The 16,289-nt window shown below is 39.3% G+C and overlaps 1 protein-coding gene across 1 annotated transcript in view; it reads left to right on the top strand.

The window, feature by feature from the left end:
- Positions 1-8,086: 8,086 nt before the first annotated feature.
- Positions 8,087-16,289, top strand: part of WDFY4 (WDFY family member 4) — a 704,682-nt gene continuing 696,479 nt past the window's right edge. Inside the window, exon 1 of the mRNA XM_006897732.1 lies at positions 8,087-8,323. Within this exon, the coding sequence (XP_006897794.1) occupies positions 8,087-8,323 (237 nt within the window). The remainder of the gene's footprint in view (positions 8,324-16,289) is intronic.

Genomic DNA, 16,289 nt, shown 5'->3' with positions numbered 1-16,289 from the left:
TTTCTTAAGCTGAAGGAACTGGAGAACAAATTGAAGTCTCAAGTCACAGCACTTAAGGACGCTGTAGACAGGATGCAGAATGACCCAGAAAAAATCAAAAGAAGATGGAAGGTGTACACACACAAAAAATTGGCTGGCACAGAAGAATTTAGTGAAACAATATATCAATAAAGAGCGTGTGGTGATGAAGGAGGAAGATCAAGCTGCTCTGAAGGAATTGGCAAAAAAATAAAAGGCCCCAGGAATTGACAGCATACTAATTGACATATTTCAACAAATAGATGCTGCCCTCAATGCACTCAGTAAGTTGTGCCAAGAAATCTGGAGGGCAACACCTGGCCAACAGACTGGAAGAAATCCATATTTGTTACTATTCCAAAAATAAGGTGACCTGAGTGTGCTAATTATCTAACAATATCATTAATATCACATACAAACAAGGTACTGCTAAAAATAATCTAAAAATGACTGGAACAGCACATAAACAGAGAACTGCCAAATGTGCAGGCTGGGTTTAGAAGAAGTCATGGCACTAGAGATATTATAACCAATGTTAGATGGATATTAGCTGAAAGCAGGAAGTACCAGAGAAGTATATACTTTCATTGACTATACAAAGGCATTTGACTGTGTAAATCACAGCAAACTATGAGAAGGCTAACTCTGAGAAGAATGGGAATCCCAGAACACTTGATAGTGCTTATGCAAAACCTATACTCAGACCAGAAGGCAGTCGTCAAAACAGAACAAGGAAACACTACATGGTTCAAAGTTAGGAAAGGTAAATTCCAGGACTGCATCCTATCTCCATACCAATTTAATCTATATTCAGAACAGCTCATCTGGGAGGCTAGGTTCTATGAGGAAGAATGTGGCATCCTGATTGGAGGAAGATTCATCAACAATCCGCATTATGCAGATGACATAATCTCATTTGCTTAAACTGAGGAGGCTCTGAGACGTTTGCTGCAGAAGGTCAAGAACTGCAGCCTTCAATATGAATTTTTGTTCTATCTTGAGCCAATTTCATTGTCTCTGACATGTCTACTGCCAATATTACAGCCATTGAGTCAATACATCTCATTCAGGGTCTTCCTTTCTTGCTCTGTCCCTCTACTCTTCCAAGCATGATGTTCCTTTCCAAGGACTGGTGCCTCCTTGCAACATGCCCAGACTGTGTCTGATGCAGCTTCAGATGAATGTCTGATAGAGTCTTTTTGAGTTGCAAGCAATTTGGTGGCACAAAACAACAGCAACGGCAACAAGGCTAGAGAGACATATTTGTGCTTTGTTAACAAATAGGCTAATTTATTAATATTTATGTGGTCACACACTTATTCAACATCACGTTGAGTGTCTACACAGTGCTGGCCCATCATGGACACAATTTACTTCCTGGATCTATCTAGTGGATTAAAGACTCTTAGGACTTGTTACTGAGGTCATGGGGAGTAGATAAGATTTCTTAGCAGGAACCTAAGACACGAGAACATTCTACAGTCTAGTGCCAGAAGCCAGTTGCAGGAAGTCTCCAAGAGAATGAGAGTCACTCAGACAAATGCACCCTATTTCTCATCTTCTAGGAGGAACTCAGTGACAAACAGCAGACATGACATTTTTTTCTTTAATCAATCATAGCAGCAAGGATTATTATTATTTTACTGTTTTTTTAAAGTGATAATCACTAAGGAAGCATGAGTGATGATAATAGGATTAAAAACAGATAGAGTATCCCAGGAGAGGTTATTTGGAAGTAGGTGTTGAAAGCCTCCCCAAAATGTACCTTTTTTTTTAACTCAGCTAATTCCTGTTAGAAACTTAGGAATGCATGCAATGTGTGTGTGAGAAAACTTAGACATGAGGTTGCCCTTGCAGTATTGCTTATAGTAGTACACAATCAGAGGCCTCTTAAATGAGTAAGTGTGTAGAATTAGTTAAATAAGTTATCACTTTTGGTTTATAGGCCACAATAGAACTGTTAAAGGTGGAGATATAAAAGATCTTTAATGGTTTAGAAAATATTCATGAGATATGCTTGTGATGAGAAAGAAAGTTATGAGTGAATTTATAGGAAAAAATGGAGTTAGAGAAGATATTTATAATTTTTAAAACAACAAGAGGCCACTTTATAGAAAATACTAGGGACTCTTTTTTTAATCACTTTTTTATTAATTTTAATGAAAATTTATAGAGACTTTGAATTTCCATTCATTCATTGTTGTACTTTTCTCCCTACCCCCCCAATCAGTACACTCTTTTCTTTGAAAAGTGAAAGAAAAATTCTTTCATTGTTTTACAATCTCTCCCCCCAGGTCCATTTCACTATGCAGTCTTCATTCTGGACTCCTATCATGACAATAATACCTAATCACATATCCCTTTTAAACAGTTTTCTCCCTCATCTGTTTCAATGCTGTATACATTACTTATCCAGTTTTTCTCCGTCTCCCCTCAACCCCGATGTCAGTCCCATTTTACAACAGTGGCACTATGCACTATTTGTCCTTTTGGTACTGAGATATTTCACTCAGCATAATGTCCTCCAGGGTCACCCATTCTGAATAATATTGTATGAGTTCCTTGTTTTTCAATGCAGCATAGTATTTCATTGTGTGACTATACCACAGCTTCTCTATCAATTCATTTGTTGATGGGCACTTAGGTTGTTTCCAACTCCTTGCTATTGTGAACAAAGCCGTGATAGACATGGGTCTGCATATATCTGCTTGGATGGCGGCTATGGTCTCTTTAGGGTAAATTCCCCGTAGAGGAATTGCTGGTATCTCTATTTGCAACTTTTTGAGAAAGTGCCATACCGCCTTCCACATTGGTTCCACCATTTTACACTTCCACCAACAGTGAATAAGAAACCTCACCAGAATTTGTTGCTTGCGGATCTGTTAAATTTTGCTATTCTTACAGGGGTGAGATGGTATCTCATAGTTGTTTTGATTTGATTTGCATCTCTCTTAGAGCTAGGGATTTTGAACATTTCTTCATGTGCTTGTTAGCCATCTGAATGTCTTCTATGATGAAGCGTCTGTTCATATCCTGTGTCCGTTTTTCAATTGGATTGTTTATCTTTATCTGTTGTGGTGTATATTAGTGACTCTTAAAAAGAAACCATAAAAGGACAAGCAAAAGGAGATAAGCAAAGACTTCTTGTTATGTGTCATTGAGTTGCTTGTGACTCATAGCGACCCTATGTACAGCAGCTCTTAACCTTGCTCTATTTTGAGCCAATTTCATCATCTCCAACACACCTACATACCCATTACCGCAGTCATTGAGTTGATCCATCTCATCAAGGGTCTTCTCTTGTGCTGTCCCTTCACCTTTCTAAGCATGATTTGTCTCTTCAAGGACTGGTCCCTCTTTGCAGCATGTCCAAAGTATATCAGAAAGAGCTTCCAAATTTTTGTCTCCAAGGAGCAGCCTGGTTTCACCCTTTCTAGGTAGACTTGTTTATTTTATTAGCAGTCCCTGGTTTGTTCAGTACTCTTTTCCAGCACCACAACTCAGAGGCATAGATTCTTCTTCTATCACCCATAATCATTGTTCAACTCTCTGATGCATAGCAAATAATTGCCAAGACCATGACTTGGATCAGGTGCACCTTAGTCTCTAGACTGACATCATTGCTCTTCAGTACTCTGGAGAGTTTCTTGACAGTAGTTTTCTCCAATGCAATTTGTCTTTTGACTTCTTGGCTGCTGATACAGAGTGTTTATCTGAGTAGCCAGTTAAAAGAGAAAAATGAAATCAGTATATGTTCACACTTCTTAGCAACTTAAAGAAACTCAAATAAAAATGATAACAAGGGATTGTGTTATTCCAACTAAGTTAGCAACTTAGAAAACTGGATGATGCAAAGCACAGTGACAATGGAGTGACAGCACTTGTGCTCTTCAGAGGCAGCATGGTGTGGAGACAACTTGTGGAAGGCTGCAGTGCAGTGAGTTACTCAATGTGGCTTTTCTAATCTCCATCCATGTAGTTTTTGTAATCTCCATGTGATTACTGGATGAGATCATAAGCATGTGAGATGTTTGTGGCTTTTCAAGGATACTGGATAGCTTAGCAATATTGTAAATAAGTAAATGTTATTCTTGTGGGGTGAGACAATGCAAACAAGATGCTTGTAACTTCAATATAGAGAGTGGTCAGTTTTACCATTCCACCAGACTTAAAATTATATAGACAGAAAAGGGAAATTTTACTATCATTAAAAGGAAAAACCAGGAGATTTTTGTGTCTTTAGATCTGAGACTCCTGTACTGAAACTTCCTTGAACCAGGAGATGGAAAGTTGCAACTTCAGACAGCTGACATAAGAGCTAGATGACAAGATGGGGAGATGCAGAGAAAGCAACAAGAGAGGTAGAAGATGGGCAGAAGAAACAGAAGACTGACATGAGACAGAGCGATAGCTTACACAGAGTGAGAAAGCTGTCTGACCTTGTGTTGGGCTGCTGTTGATTCTGTGGATGAGGACTCTTCTCCCTTGTGAAGTTCATGGGGGCCAGACATTGCCACAGTGCCCTTACAGCCACTATTTTTGGAAAGACATATAAATGCACATTCCTAGAGTTAGGTCTATCAGCCCCATGAGGGGCCACATTGAGAAATGTCCTCAATAGCATCATGCATAGTCATTAGCTATCATTAGTTAAGCAACTAAGTATGCAGATGCCTACTTAAAACACTGAAGAGAAGTTAGAAGAAATTTACTTGATAAATACAGTCACATGGTTATTTCTAAAAACCTAATGTAGATGGGGGAAAATCTGTGGAAAGGGGGTCTGGATCAAGCAGAAATTATTCAGGTGATTAAGAAAGGCCTACATAATGAAATCACACATCATGTCACGTATTTGAGAAGGATTCATTGCTAGTTACAGGTTCTTATCAAATGTGCCAATCAGGTGGGAGTGGTGGCCATGCCATATAGGAAAAGAGAGGATGAGAATGAGGAATTGTGAGTCAAAGAGATAGATGAATGTGACCGGTGCCCGCAGGGCCCTTGCCCAATTAGTGAAGAGAGTGCTTACCCAAGGGCCTGTGAGGAACTCCTCTGATTGCCTCTGAGGTTTAACCCCCAACAAAGAAGCAAAACTCTCACAGCCTCAAAAAGTAAAAGAAGAAGTAAAAAGTTTATTTAAGCAGTGTTATGAATGTATTATTACTAAGCTATATATTCATTATTAAAGTCTGTACTGGGCATATATACAATGAAATACCAAGGGTCATTTCCAGGGTAGCAAGCTTATGGGAAATTTCTATATATTTCCTGGTATTTTGTCCTTTTCCGGTTTTCAACCATGACTATACATAATTTTTGTAATAAAATGGCTCCTTAAAATTAAAATGATATCTGAGATCAGAAATGTTTGTGATAGGAGAGGAGCCAAGGCACACAGAATTATATACATAAAGGGGTGAAAGTTTCAAAAAGAGTGTTGAGTTTAATTATGTCTCTCAAAACACCTCCTTTAAGTAATATTATAATGTGGATCCCCCATGATCTGATAAACCAAACAGGTAGAAAAGGATTAAGTTGGAATGCTACACCACTTAATCCCTTCACAGCCTTAATCCTATGTAAGAAAAGGCTCCTAGGGTTGTGACCTGAAACACCTTTCAGCTCACAAGAGATCAAAAGGGGAGGAAAGTTCGCTAAAGATGTGTGTGTGTTGTTGCTATGTGCCATCGAGACCACAACAACCCAAACAAACCCTATGGACACTAGTGCTAAACCCTGCCCTCTCCTGAGCCAATCTCTCTGTATCTGATTCATCTGATCCTATTACCATAGTCATTGTGTTAATCCAGCTCATTCAGAGTTTTTCTCTCATGCACTGACCCTCCATCTTTCAAAAAAATATCTTTCTCCAAGAACTGGTCCCTCCTGATAACATGCCCAAAGTATGTGAGACAGAGCTTCAAAATCTTTGCCTCCAAGAAGCAACTTGGTTTCACCCTTCAGGATAGGTCTATTTGATCTCTTGGCAGTCCATGATATGTTTAATATTCTTCTCTAGAACCTGGCATTGATTCTTCTGAAAGGCATTGATTCTTCTTCTGCCATCCTTAGGCATCGTCCAGCTCTCTGATGCAAAAATCATGGCTTGTATCAGACACACCTTAGTCTCTGGACTGACATCATTCATCTTCAGCACTCTGGAGAGGTCTCTGACAGGAGATTTTCCTAATGCAATTCATCTTTTGATATTCTGACTGCTGGTGCCAAGAGCATTGATTGTAGATCTGAGCAACATGAAATTGTTAACAATCTCAATCTCTTCTCCATCTGTGTTGGTGCTGCCAGTTGGCCCAGTGGTGAGGATTTTTGACTTCTTGATGTTGAGTTTTAATCCATATTGCAGACTCTACTCTTTGACTTTCTTCATCAAATGCTTCAGGTCCTCCTCAGTTTTGGCAAGCAAGGTTGTGTTATCTATATAACTTAGGTTGTTGATGAGTCATCCTCCAATCCTGATGCCAAATTCCTCATCATAAAGTCCAGCCACCTGAATGATCTGCAATGTCTATAGATTGAAAATGTATGGAGACAGGATGCATCCCTGACACACTCCTTTACATTACAACCAAGAAAGAGTCAGCAAGAGTGGATTGGATCGTTTAAGGGCCAGGTTCCTCTGCTGGGTAACTCCTACGCATAGTATAAGTCCAAAGGTAAAAACACATGGAGAATCTGAGGAATTCTGAGCCTACAAACTTCCTCCAGAGCTCAGAGATAAAAGGCCTTAGATGTCACACTCTGAAATTTCTAGCCTAGTAAACTGTGGCAGACTATATTTCTGTGGTGGGAGCATGCACTTGCAGTATTTCTATCATAACACTAGATAACTAAGACAGAGGGATGATTAATTGGACACTTGATATTAACTTATTCGCATTCAAAGCTTGAAAGTAACATGTGTTCTGGGCTAAAAAATAAAGCATAATATATCACCATAGGCGAAAGCTAAACTCTGGTTAATGCGCCTCTGTGTGTCTATACAATTGGTTACTATCTTGTGATTGTAACAGTTGTCCAAACTCCAGGGTAAGATTCCCACATCACATGAGGCCCTTGTGATTGGGAGTGACATCTGGAAGAGTGCCAAGAAATTTTAGTGTCTTCTGAGAGCTTCCTGAACTCCCAACAAGTAAACAAGACCCATTAAATGGTATAGTGAAAAACCACTGTCATTTTTCAGTTGATCATAATTCACACAAAGAGTTTGACAATTGAAAAGTCCACAATCTAAATAAAAAAAAATTCTGATGGTTATCCAGCTAATAGAGCTTTGCAGAAACTATTGTTTCTATGCCCACTGACTTGAGTTTCTAGACTTACACAACTTTTGCCCTTGTGCCCTTATAGAAGAGCTCCTTTTAGTTAGTCCAAGTGGTTAAAGAATCATTTTAAGAAGAGCTTTTTCAAGATATTGGGAGTGAACTAAATAATACTGAGAATGAAGAACATATATTATTTCAAACTCATGTGGTAGAAGGAAATTACAAGTTAGAATTTAAGGAAATTAAGGTGTAGTGGCTCATGATCCTATAAATACTAGGTAAACATTTACATATTCATCATCTAGTCCTTTAGTCTTTTAAGAAGAGCAACACTGGTAATTAAAATCGAGAAACAGACTTTGAGGCTTAGTTTGCCTTTCACTTGGATTTCTAGCTGTCTGACTGTTTTGATCAATCTCTTCATTTAGATAAAGAGAAGATGAAAACTAATCTCTCACTGTGGCTGTAAGAAGTTTTGTGGAAGATGTTGGACACAGATGTTTACTTTGATAGTCACATTGAAATCAGAATCTGTTTTAAAATCTTCCTTATTTTCTCTGTTTCAGATTCTTAGAGGAACCATCTTCAACAGGAACTGGGCTGAATGAGTACTATTGCCTGCCTCACAGCCAGTTTCGTCAGGAAGTACTGTGCTATTTAACTCATAATAGCTCCAGCTCCGGAAATCCTTGGTAAAGGACCAAAGACTGATAAATTCCAGAGTGAAACGGAACTTCTCATTGCTGTGTGCTGTTCTGAATCCAGATCTGCTTTCCTAAGGCATGGAGGCAGAAGGCATCACAGAGACTGGAGACCTAGGATCTCGGGACCCAGGTTCCAACAATGACAACCAAATTAATATTGTGCAACTTGATTCCCTACATGGAGAACAGTCCTCTAGCCCTGAAGATCTCTGGGAGGTGCTAGAAAGGAAGTTTCTGGAACATAAACAGGCAACTTTCAGGAACCCAGATGAATACCAGAAGAACTTGCTGAGTCTTCTCCCTCTGTTCTTAAAGGTCAGTATTCCGAGTTTTGAAACTGTAGATGGTGAAGTTGCTTTCTGGGGGACATTTCTGCCATGAATATGAAGCTGAAATTGGTGGCTTTAGTGTCAACACAAATTACCCTTGATTGGTTGCTTGGAGAAGTTGTGCCATTTATTAAAGTTGGCAAGGAAATTTCATCCCCAAGACAGCAAGGTGCTTGGGAAGGGTGAACAGTTGACTCTGGAATAATAATATATCTTTAATTAAAAAAAAATTACACTGTTCAACATCAGTCTCAGCTCAGGAGCCAGAAAGCACCTTCTTTGGGAATTAAGAAAGGAATAAGATACACGAGTCCTGGAGGTTGCTAAAATCTTCTCACCTCATGACAACCTACTGTTACCAGAATAGAACTGTGCAACACAGAGTTAGTGGCTGATACACTAAAAGTGGAAACATGCATACAAATTTTATATGCAAACCAATATAAAATAAAATAAAATTTAAAAACCCAACCAAAATCATCTATGATGGTCTAGAGGGTGAGGTGTTGTTCCACAACTGGAAGACTTGAATCCACCAGCTGCTTTGTGATAAAAAAGTGGGCAATCTCCTCCTGCATGATTTACAGCCTCTGAAAATCTGCTGAAGGTCATTTGTGACTCGGACCATGAAGCAGTCCTCAGAACAGATCAAGGAAATACTACATGGTCCAAAATTAAGAAAAGAGTGTGTTAAAGATGGATTCTGTCTCCATACCTTTTCAATCTATTTGAAGAACAGATCATTTAGAAGGCTGGGCTTTATGTGCCATCAGAATTGGAGGAAGACTCATCAAAGCCTCTGCTATGCAGATAATACAACCTTGCTTGCTGAAACTCAGGAGGACCTGAAGTGCTTGCTGTAGAAGGTCGAGGACTTCAGCCTTCAATATGGATTGAAGCTCAACATAAAAAAGACAAAGATTCACACTGCTGGGCTGATTGACTGCACCACGATAGATATAAAAGAGACTGAGGTTGTTAACAGCTTCAGCTTGCTTCACTCCACAGTTAACCATCTTGGCACTAGCAGTTAGGAAATGGAAATAAAAAGATGAATTGGACTGGGAAAAATACAGGGAAGCAAAAATGTCAGTCTAGAGACTAAGGTGCATCTTGTCCAGGCCATGGTCTTTACAATTATTTGCTATGCATCAGAGAGCTGGATGATGACTAAAGAAGACAGAAGAAGAATTTATGCATTTGAGTGGTGGTGGTGGAGAAGTGTCTTGAACATACCATGGACCACCAAGAAAATGAATAGGTCTGTCTTGGAGAAGGGGAAACCAAGTTTCTCCTTGGTGGCTAGGAATTTTTTCTTTTATTTTTTAGATTTTTATTTTATATTGGTTTGCTTATAAAATTCATATACATTTTGTTTCACCGTCTTTAACTCACATTGTGTTTCATATAATCATTGTGATTCATCATATTTTTAACTGAGATTTTGATGAAAGTGTACAGAGAACTTGGATTTCCATTCATTCATTGTTTCACATTTTCCTCCCTGACCCCTCATTCCCCATCCAGTTCACTCTTCTCTTTGAAAAAAACCCCCACAAAACCCCAACTTTCATTGTTGTTGTTGAGACTAGGCTTTTGAAGCTCCATCTGACATACTTTGGGCAGGTGGCTAGGAGGGACTGGTCCTTTGAGAAGGACATCATGTTAGGAAGTGTGGAAGGATGGCATAGGAGAGGAAGACTCAGGATGAAATGGATTAATACAGTAACTGGGGCAATGGGGGTAGGTGGTTGGAATTAGCGAGACTGGCTCAAGACAGGGCAGGGTTCAGAGCTGTTGTACACAGGGGTCACTATGAGTCACAAGCTACTTGATGGCACGTGACAACAACAATAACAAATTTACGAGCTATGTTTGAGCTCCTCTAAACATCAGTACACTTTGTAAACTTTGTAAACGAAGAAAAAAGTTTAAAAAACAAACTTGGAAGTAAGTCTTAAAAAAAGAAAAAAGGCAATCATTTTAAAATGATCATCAGATCATTTTTTTTGAGGTTTCTCTGGAGGGCTTTTGCCCCTCAGTCTTTCAGTTAGCAGCTGCATGCATTATCCATTTGCATCATCCAAGGACTCATCACAAAATTGCTAGTGATACAAACTCAAGTAATGTCAATACCAAAGCTTTGGAGGACCAAAGAAAATAACTTAAAACTGCCAGAAATACAGATTGAGGGCTGATCAGCAGGCTGAACAGGAGCTGTCTCTCTTTCCCTGTCTTGGCACACTTGCTCATCCACCAGACTTTTATTTTGCCTACTAGTAGTAATGCCAAGAAGACAAAGATTCTCACCACTGGACCAATTGGCAGCATCAGGATGGATGGTGAAGAGACTGAGATTGTACACAGCTTTAGTTTGCTTGGCTCCATAGTCAACAGTCTTGGCACCAGCAGCCAGGAAATTAAAAGGTGCATTGCCATGGGGAAGTCTGCTGTTAGGGACCTCTCCAAAGTACTGAAGAGCAATGGTGTCTCTCTGGATACTAAGGTGCGTTTGATCCAGGCCATGGTCTTCGCAATCACTTGTTATGCATCAGAGAGTTGGACAATGGCCAGCGAGGATAGAAGGAGAATTGATGCCTTTGAGCTGTGGTGCTGGAGAAGAGTATTGAGAATACCTTGGACTGCTAGGAAAACAAACAGATTTGTCCTGGAAAGGGTTAAACAGGGTGGCTCCTTGGAGGCAAAGATTTTGAGGCTCCGTCTAACATACTTTGGATATGTTCTGAGGAGGGACCGACTGGTCCCTGGAGAGGGATATCATGCTTGGGAGGGTGGAGGGACAGCGCAGGAGAGGAAGGCCCTCCATGAGGTGGATTGATTCCGTGACTGGGATAATTGGGATGGGAGTGTCAGAGACAGTGTGATTGGCACAGGACAGAGCGGAGTTTAGGGCTTTAGGAGTTTAGGTCGCTATGAGTCGCAAGAGACTCGACGGCACATAACAACTAGTGACTAGTGGCAGCTTGAATGAAAACTTTCCTTTACGTTTTGGAGTAGAGTTCTGGCCAATGAAGTTTGTCTCATGACTGTGAGTACATTCAAGTAAAGTTCTAGAGCTGAAAATACAGCTTTTAATGAGAATTTAGTTTTTGCTTGATGGCTAATGTTCAGTTATTATTATAAAATGCATACAACCTTTAGCCATTGAGTTAGTTTGGTGTCTCTCTCTCTCTCTCTCTGTAGAATGGTATACCATAGAGCTTTTAATGACTGAGGTTTTGGAAGTAAATATCCCACTTTTTTTTTAACTAAGCCCACCAATCGTTGGTTAGCAGTCAAGTATATTAACCATTTGCACTATATAAGTACTATCTATAGTTTTACCAGCTCATAATTTCTCTCAGTGCTTTTAACTTTTTGCTTGATTTTATTTTTTTATTGTGATTTTAATGGACATTTACAGAAAATTTGGATTTTCATTCAGTCATGGTTTTACATTTTCCTAAGCTCACTTTTTAAAATAAATTGAAATAAAATTTTTATTATACACTGGTTTACTTATAAAGCTTTCATACATTGTTTTTCACACCAGATCTTTCCCATTTCCTTTACCATCTCTTCCTTCAACCATCAAATTGTGCGACCCTATGATTAACCACCCCCCCGCCCCACCTATGCTCACCCTTCTGCTCCCACCCTTTCTCCCTTGGATCCTCTTACTCATTTTACAATAATGGTCTTATACAGTATTTGTTATTATGGGACTGAGTGAGTTCACTTAACATAATGCTCTCCAGTCCCTCTCATGTTAGATAGTGATTTTCGATTTTGGTTGGACATTTGGGCTGTTTCCATGTTCTTGCAATGGTGAATAATGCTGCTTTGAACATTGGTGTACAAGTCTCCATTTGGGCCTCAGTTCTCATTTTCTCAGGGTATATTCCAAGCAGTGGAATTGCTGGGTTATGTGAAATTTCTATGTTCAGTTTTTTGAGGAAACTCCAAACTGCCTTCCAGAGTGCTTGTACCATTTTACAATGCCACAAACAATGTGTAAGAGTTCCTATCTCATCATATACTCTCCAACATTTATTGCTTACTATCCTGTTAAACTTTGACACTGCTACTGGAGTGAGATGGTATCTCATTGTGGTTTTGATTTGCATCTCTCTTATTGCCAGTAATTTTGAACATTTCTTCTTGTGTCTGTTGGCATCCAAGTATCTTCCTCTGAAAAGTCTTTTGCTCATGTTGTAATTGGGTTACCAGTCTTTTCCTTCTGGATTCTGTAAACTTTTTCTATGAGAACTTTGTCTGAAACGTTATTGCCAAATGTTTTCCCCTAGTCAGTAGAATCAGTGCTTTTATCTTGTACCACCATCCATTCCATTTCCTAGATTGGACATCTGGGCCACAGAGAATATGCTGTAACAGAAAAGCTAGATAAGAACAGGTGGCCTTTAGATACTTAGCTTCTTGACTCTGTCCTACCCACATTTTCTGGGAGGTTGCTCAGTCTTGTCCAAGTGCCTCAATCAAAATTATCTTATGGAAGGAATACTGTGAATGTTCCAAGACCCTCCCTGCAATTCGCTGGACCTGGACTGTAGCTTTCCTTCCTGTGTTGGCTTTGTTAAAAAGATAGGAAGTCTGAATTTAAGAACTGAGATTTAGCTCTTTGTCTCTTTTCATGTTGTTTCTTTGAGACCTCATTCATTTGTTCTACAAATGTTTAAGCTCCTATTTTTTTTTACCATAAAGCCTGGAGATATGATACTGAGTAGAAATGAGACACCACGTTCATGGAAATATAGTGTAGAGCAGGGGATACTGAATAGCAACCAGAATTTGTTTATCTTGAGAAGGTTAAAAATGAATTGGTGGCCATTTTTCAAAAATTGAAAATGTTTACACAAAAATTTGCTTTCCAGATAAACTTTTCAGACAAAACTAGGCAGTTTTGGTCAATGCTGTGAACAATGAGTCTAATAACTTGTGAATAGTAATGGTGAGGAAGTCTTTCAGGTGTGAAGAATGATCTGGCCTCTACCATGCCATCTATTCCTTTACACTTTTCACCTGACCCATTTTACTCATTTGTATTTTTTCACTTTACAACATTGGAGACATGACCTTGTATATTGTTAAGTAAAACATGTCTCATAGAGATCCTATCGGCAAAAGATCGGAACTTTGTTCTGTAACTTTTGTTTTCTCTAGGCTCATACAGTTTCCAGAGGCATATTGTTTAGGAAATGGATGCCACTCCTGCTTCCAAGCCTGTCTTAATCTGGGAGCTCCACCAAACACTGCCTACCATGGGTAACCAATTGCATTTGACACACCAGTGGCACAGTGTTCAGCACCACAACAACCCCAGTTACCTCAGTACAGTGAATTGACAGACCAGTGCTGTACCACTTAGAAAAACAATGCATTCCAAACACAACACCAGGCTTGAGGGTTGCAGGCCTGAGAGCCCAACTGACTTTTAAATACACAGGTCTATCCACCTGGTCCTGATTGACTCTAAACAAGACTTTCAGCCCACAGCACATTGTTAACCAAATCTAGCAAATCCAATCAGCTCAGCTGTGAAAAAAATAAAAACAGTCTACACCCAACCCTCAACCAAAACAAGAAGAATCCACCTTTCAGAATCCAACTGGTTCACACATAAGCCTTGTTGTTGTTATGTGCCATTGAGTCACCTGTGACTTACAGAGATCCTATGTACAGCAGCTCTGAATTGTGCTCTGTCCTGAGCCAGTCTTGCTAGTTCCAACAAACCAACCCACATTGTTCCAGACACTGTATTAGTCCATCTCATCTGGAGTCTTTCTCTCCTGTGCTGTCCCTCCACCTTTCCAAGCATGATGTCCTTTTCCAAGGACACGTCTGTCCTGGCCACATGCCCAAGATATGTGAGACGGAGCTTCAAAATTCTAGCCTCCAAGGAGAGGCTTGGTTTCACCGTCTCCAAGATAGACCTAGTTGTTTTCTTGACAATCCATGGTATGTTTAAGATTCTTCTCCAGCATCACAATTCAAAGGCATCAATTCTTCTTCTGTAATCCTTAGCAATTTCTATTAAGTACAATTGTTGTTACAAATGGCTAACACACTTAGGTGCTAAGTTAAAGGTTAGTATATCAAACCTATGCAGAGGCTCCTTGGAAGAGAGGCCTGGTGACTTATCTCTGAAAAGTCAGCCATTGAGATTCTAGTGGGACAAAGTTCTTTTTTGACCCATATTTTAGAATTGAACCTTGGCATTAGTCTGTGCTTCCCAGACTTCTTCCTTGATAATTGGAAGTGCAGGGCCTTATGCTTAAATAAGCATAGCCTGCTGTCAAGCAGACTAGGGCTTAAGTCATGGCTCCATCATTAGTCAGCTGTGTGCCCTGAAACATATATTAATATATTGCTGAGCCTCTGTTTCCTTATGTAAAGTGTCATTAATTACACTTCGGGTTTTGTTTGTTTTTGTTTTTTTTTGGTGAGAAAAATTTATATTTAGAATTAGCCCACTGGACTCAGTTTAGATGATCCCATTAATTACACTTTGATAAGTGATTGTTTTGATACAAATAAGAAAGGCATGTAGAGCTCACAGCACACAGCCTACATGTTGCTTACAAGCAACCTGCTAAACTCAACTGCATGTGTATATAAGCCTGTGAAGTCTTAGTGTTGATTTTCCTCAAACTGATTGTGTAATCTACTAATCTTGTATAGCGAGAGTTTAGCAACAATAAAGCTTGTAGAAACGAATGCTTTCTTGAACTCTAAACTCTTCTATTAAATTTTACATGTTCATAAGCCCTGTTATTTCTATTAACTTCTAACTAATAAAATTGGCAGAAGTTGGAGGTCTTAGGCTTTGTGATTATTAGTTGATGATGGAAAGGAATATAAGAAAAATGGGAGGTTGTTTTTACAGGGGTCATAATTGCACTGAGTTGACGCTACCTCAAGGTGACCCTATTGTGTTGCAGTAGAACTGTGCTGTAGAGAGTTTTCAGTGGCTGTTTTTTTGGAATCAGATCTTTCTTCTGAGACATTTCTGGGTGAGCTCAGACCTACAAACTTTCAATTATCATCAAGTATCTTAACATTTGCTTCACCTGGGGCTCCTTTGTCAGGTCTAGTGTAGATAAAAATTAAGCTGCAGATGAAGTCCAAGAAATATCTGTTGTGATGTAGGTAGATCTTTTTGTTAATCTTGTAACAATCTTGTCCGAAATTTTATAACAATAAAGCAATGTTGTTCAAGGTTGTCTACTGGGAAGTAAATATTGGGATTGGAATGTGCCATTGAAACCAAAGCCTTATATTTGCAGTCATGAGGAATTACATTTAACTCTTGATTGCCCATGAAAGATATTTGACTTTGCTTGACAGGAGTTATTTTCTCTATTTGGTGGAGCTACCCAATTAAAACAAGCTTGGAAGCAGGAGTGGCATCCACCTCCGAAATAGCTTGCCTCTGGAAACCCTATGAAATTGGAAAAATGAAGAAAGTTATACAAGTGTTCAGGTCTTTTGTTCATAGGATCATGATGAGAAATCTACAACTTGACAACACTTAACAACAACAACAACAACAACAACACATTGGGCTTAGTGAACAAAAAGTGATGCTACCAAGCCAAAGGTAGGTGATTTTACTCTGCAGCCCTCAGGCTTGGTTTTAATTGTTTTTGGTTAAGTATTCTTCTAATTGGTATAGAACTGATCTGTTCATTTGCTGTACAGAGGTAACTTGTGGTTTCTGTGATGCTGAACACTGTGACACTGATGTGTCAAATGCAATAATGGCTGCCCATGGTGGACAGTGTTTAGTGGAGGGCCCCAGAGTGGATGGTATACCAATTGACATTTTCAGATGATGCCTTGGATGTGCTCACCAAGTTTTACCAAGAAATCTGGAGAACAACCACTTGGTCAACTGACTGGAAGAGATCTATATTTGTTCCCATTCCAAAGAA

This window comes from Elephantulus edwardii, unplaced genomic scaffold (assembly GCF_000299155.1).
Source record: "Elephantulus edwardii isolate Elephantulus edwardi_28Jun2011 unplaced genomic scaffold, EleEdw1.0 scaffold00213, whole genome shotgun sequence".
NCBI lineage: Eukaryota > Metazoa > Chordata > Mammalia > Macroscelidea > Macroscelididae > Elephantulus > Elephantulus edwardii.
Note: the sequence above shows the minus strand (reverse complement) of the source record. Positions and strands in the feature narration are given on the sequence as shown.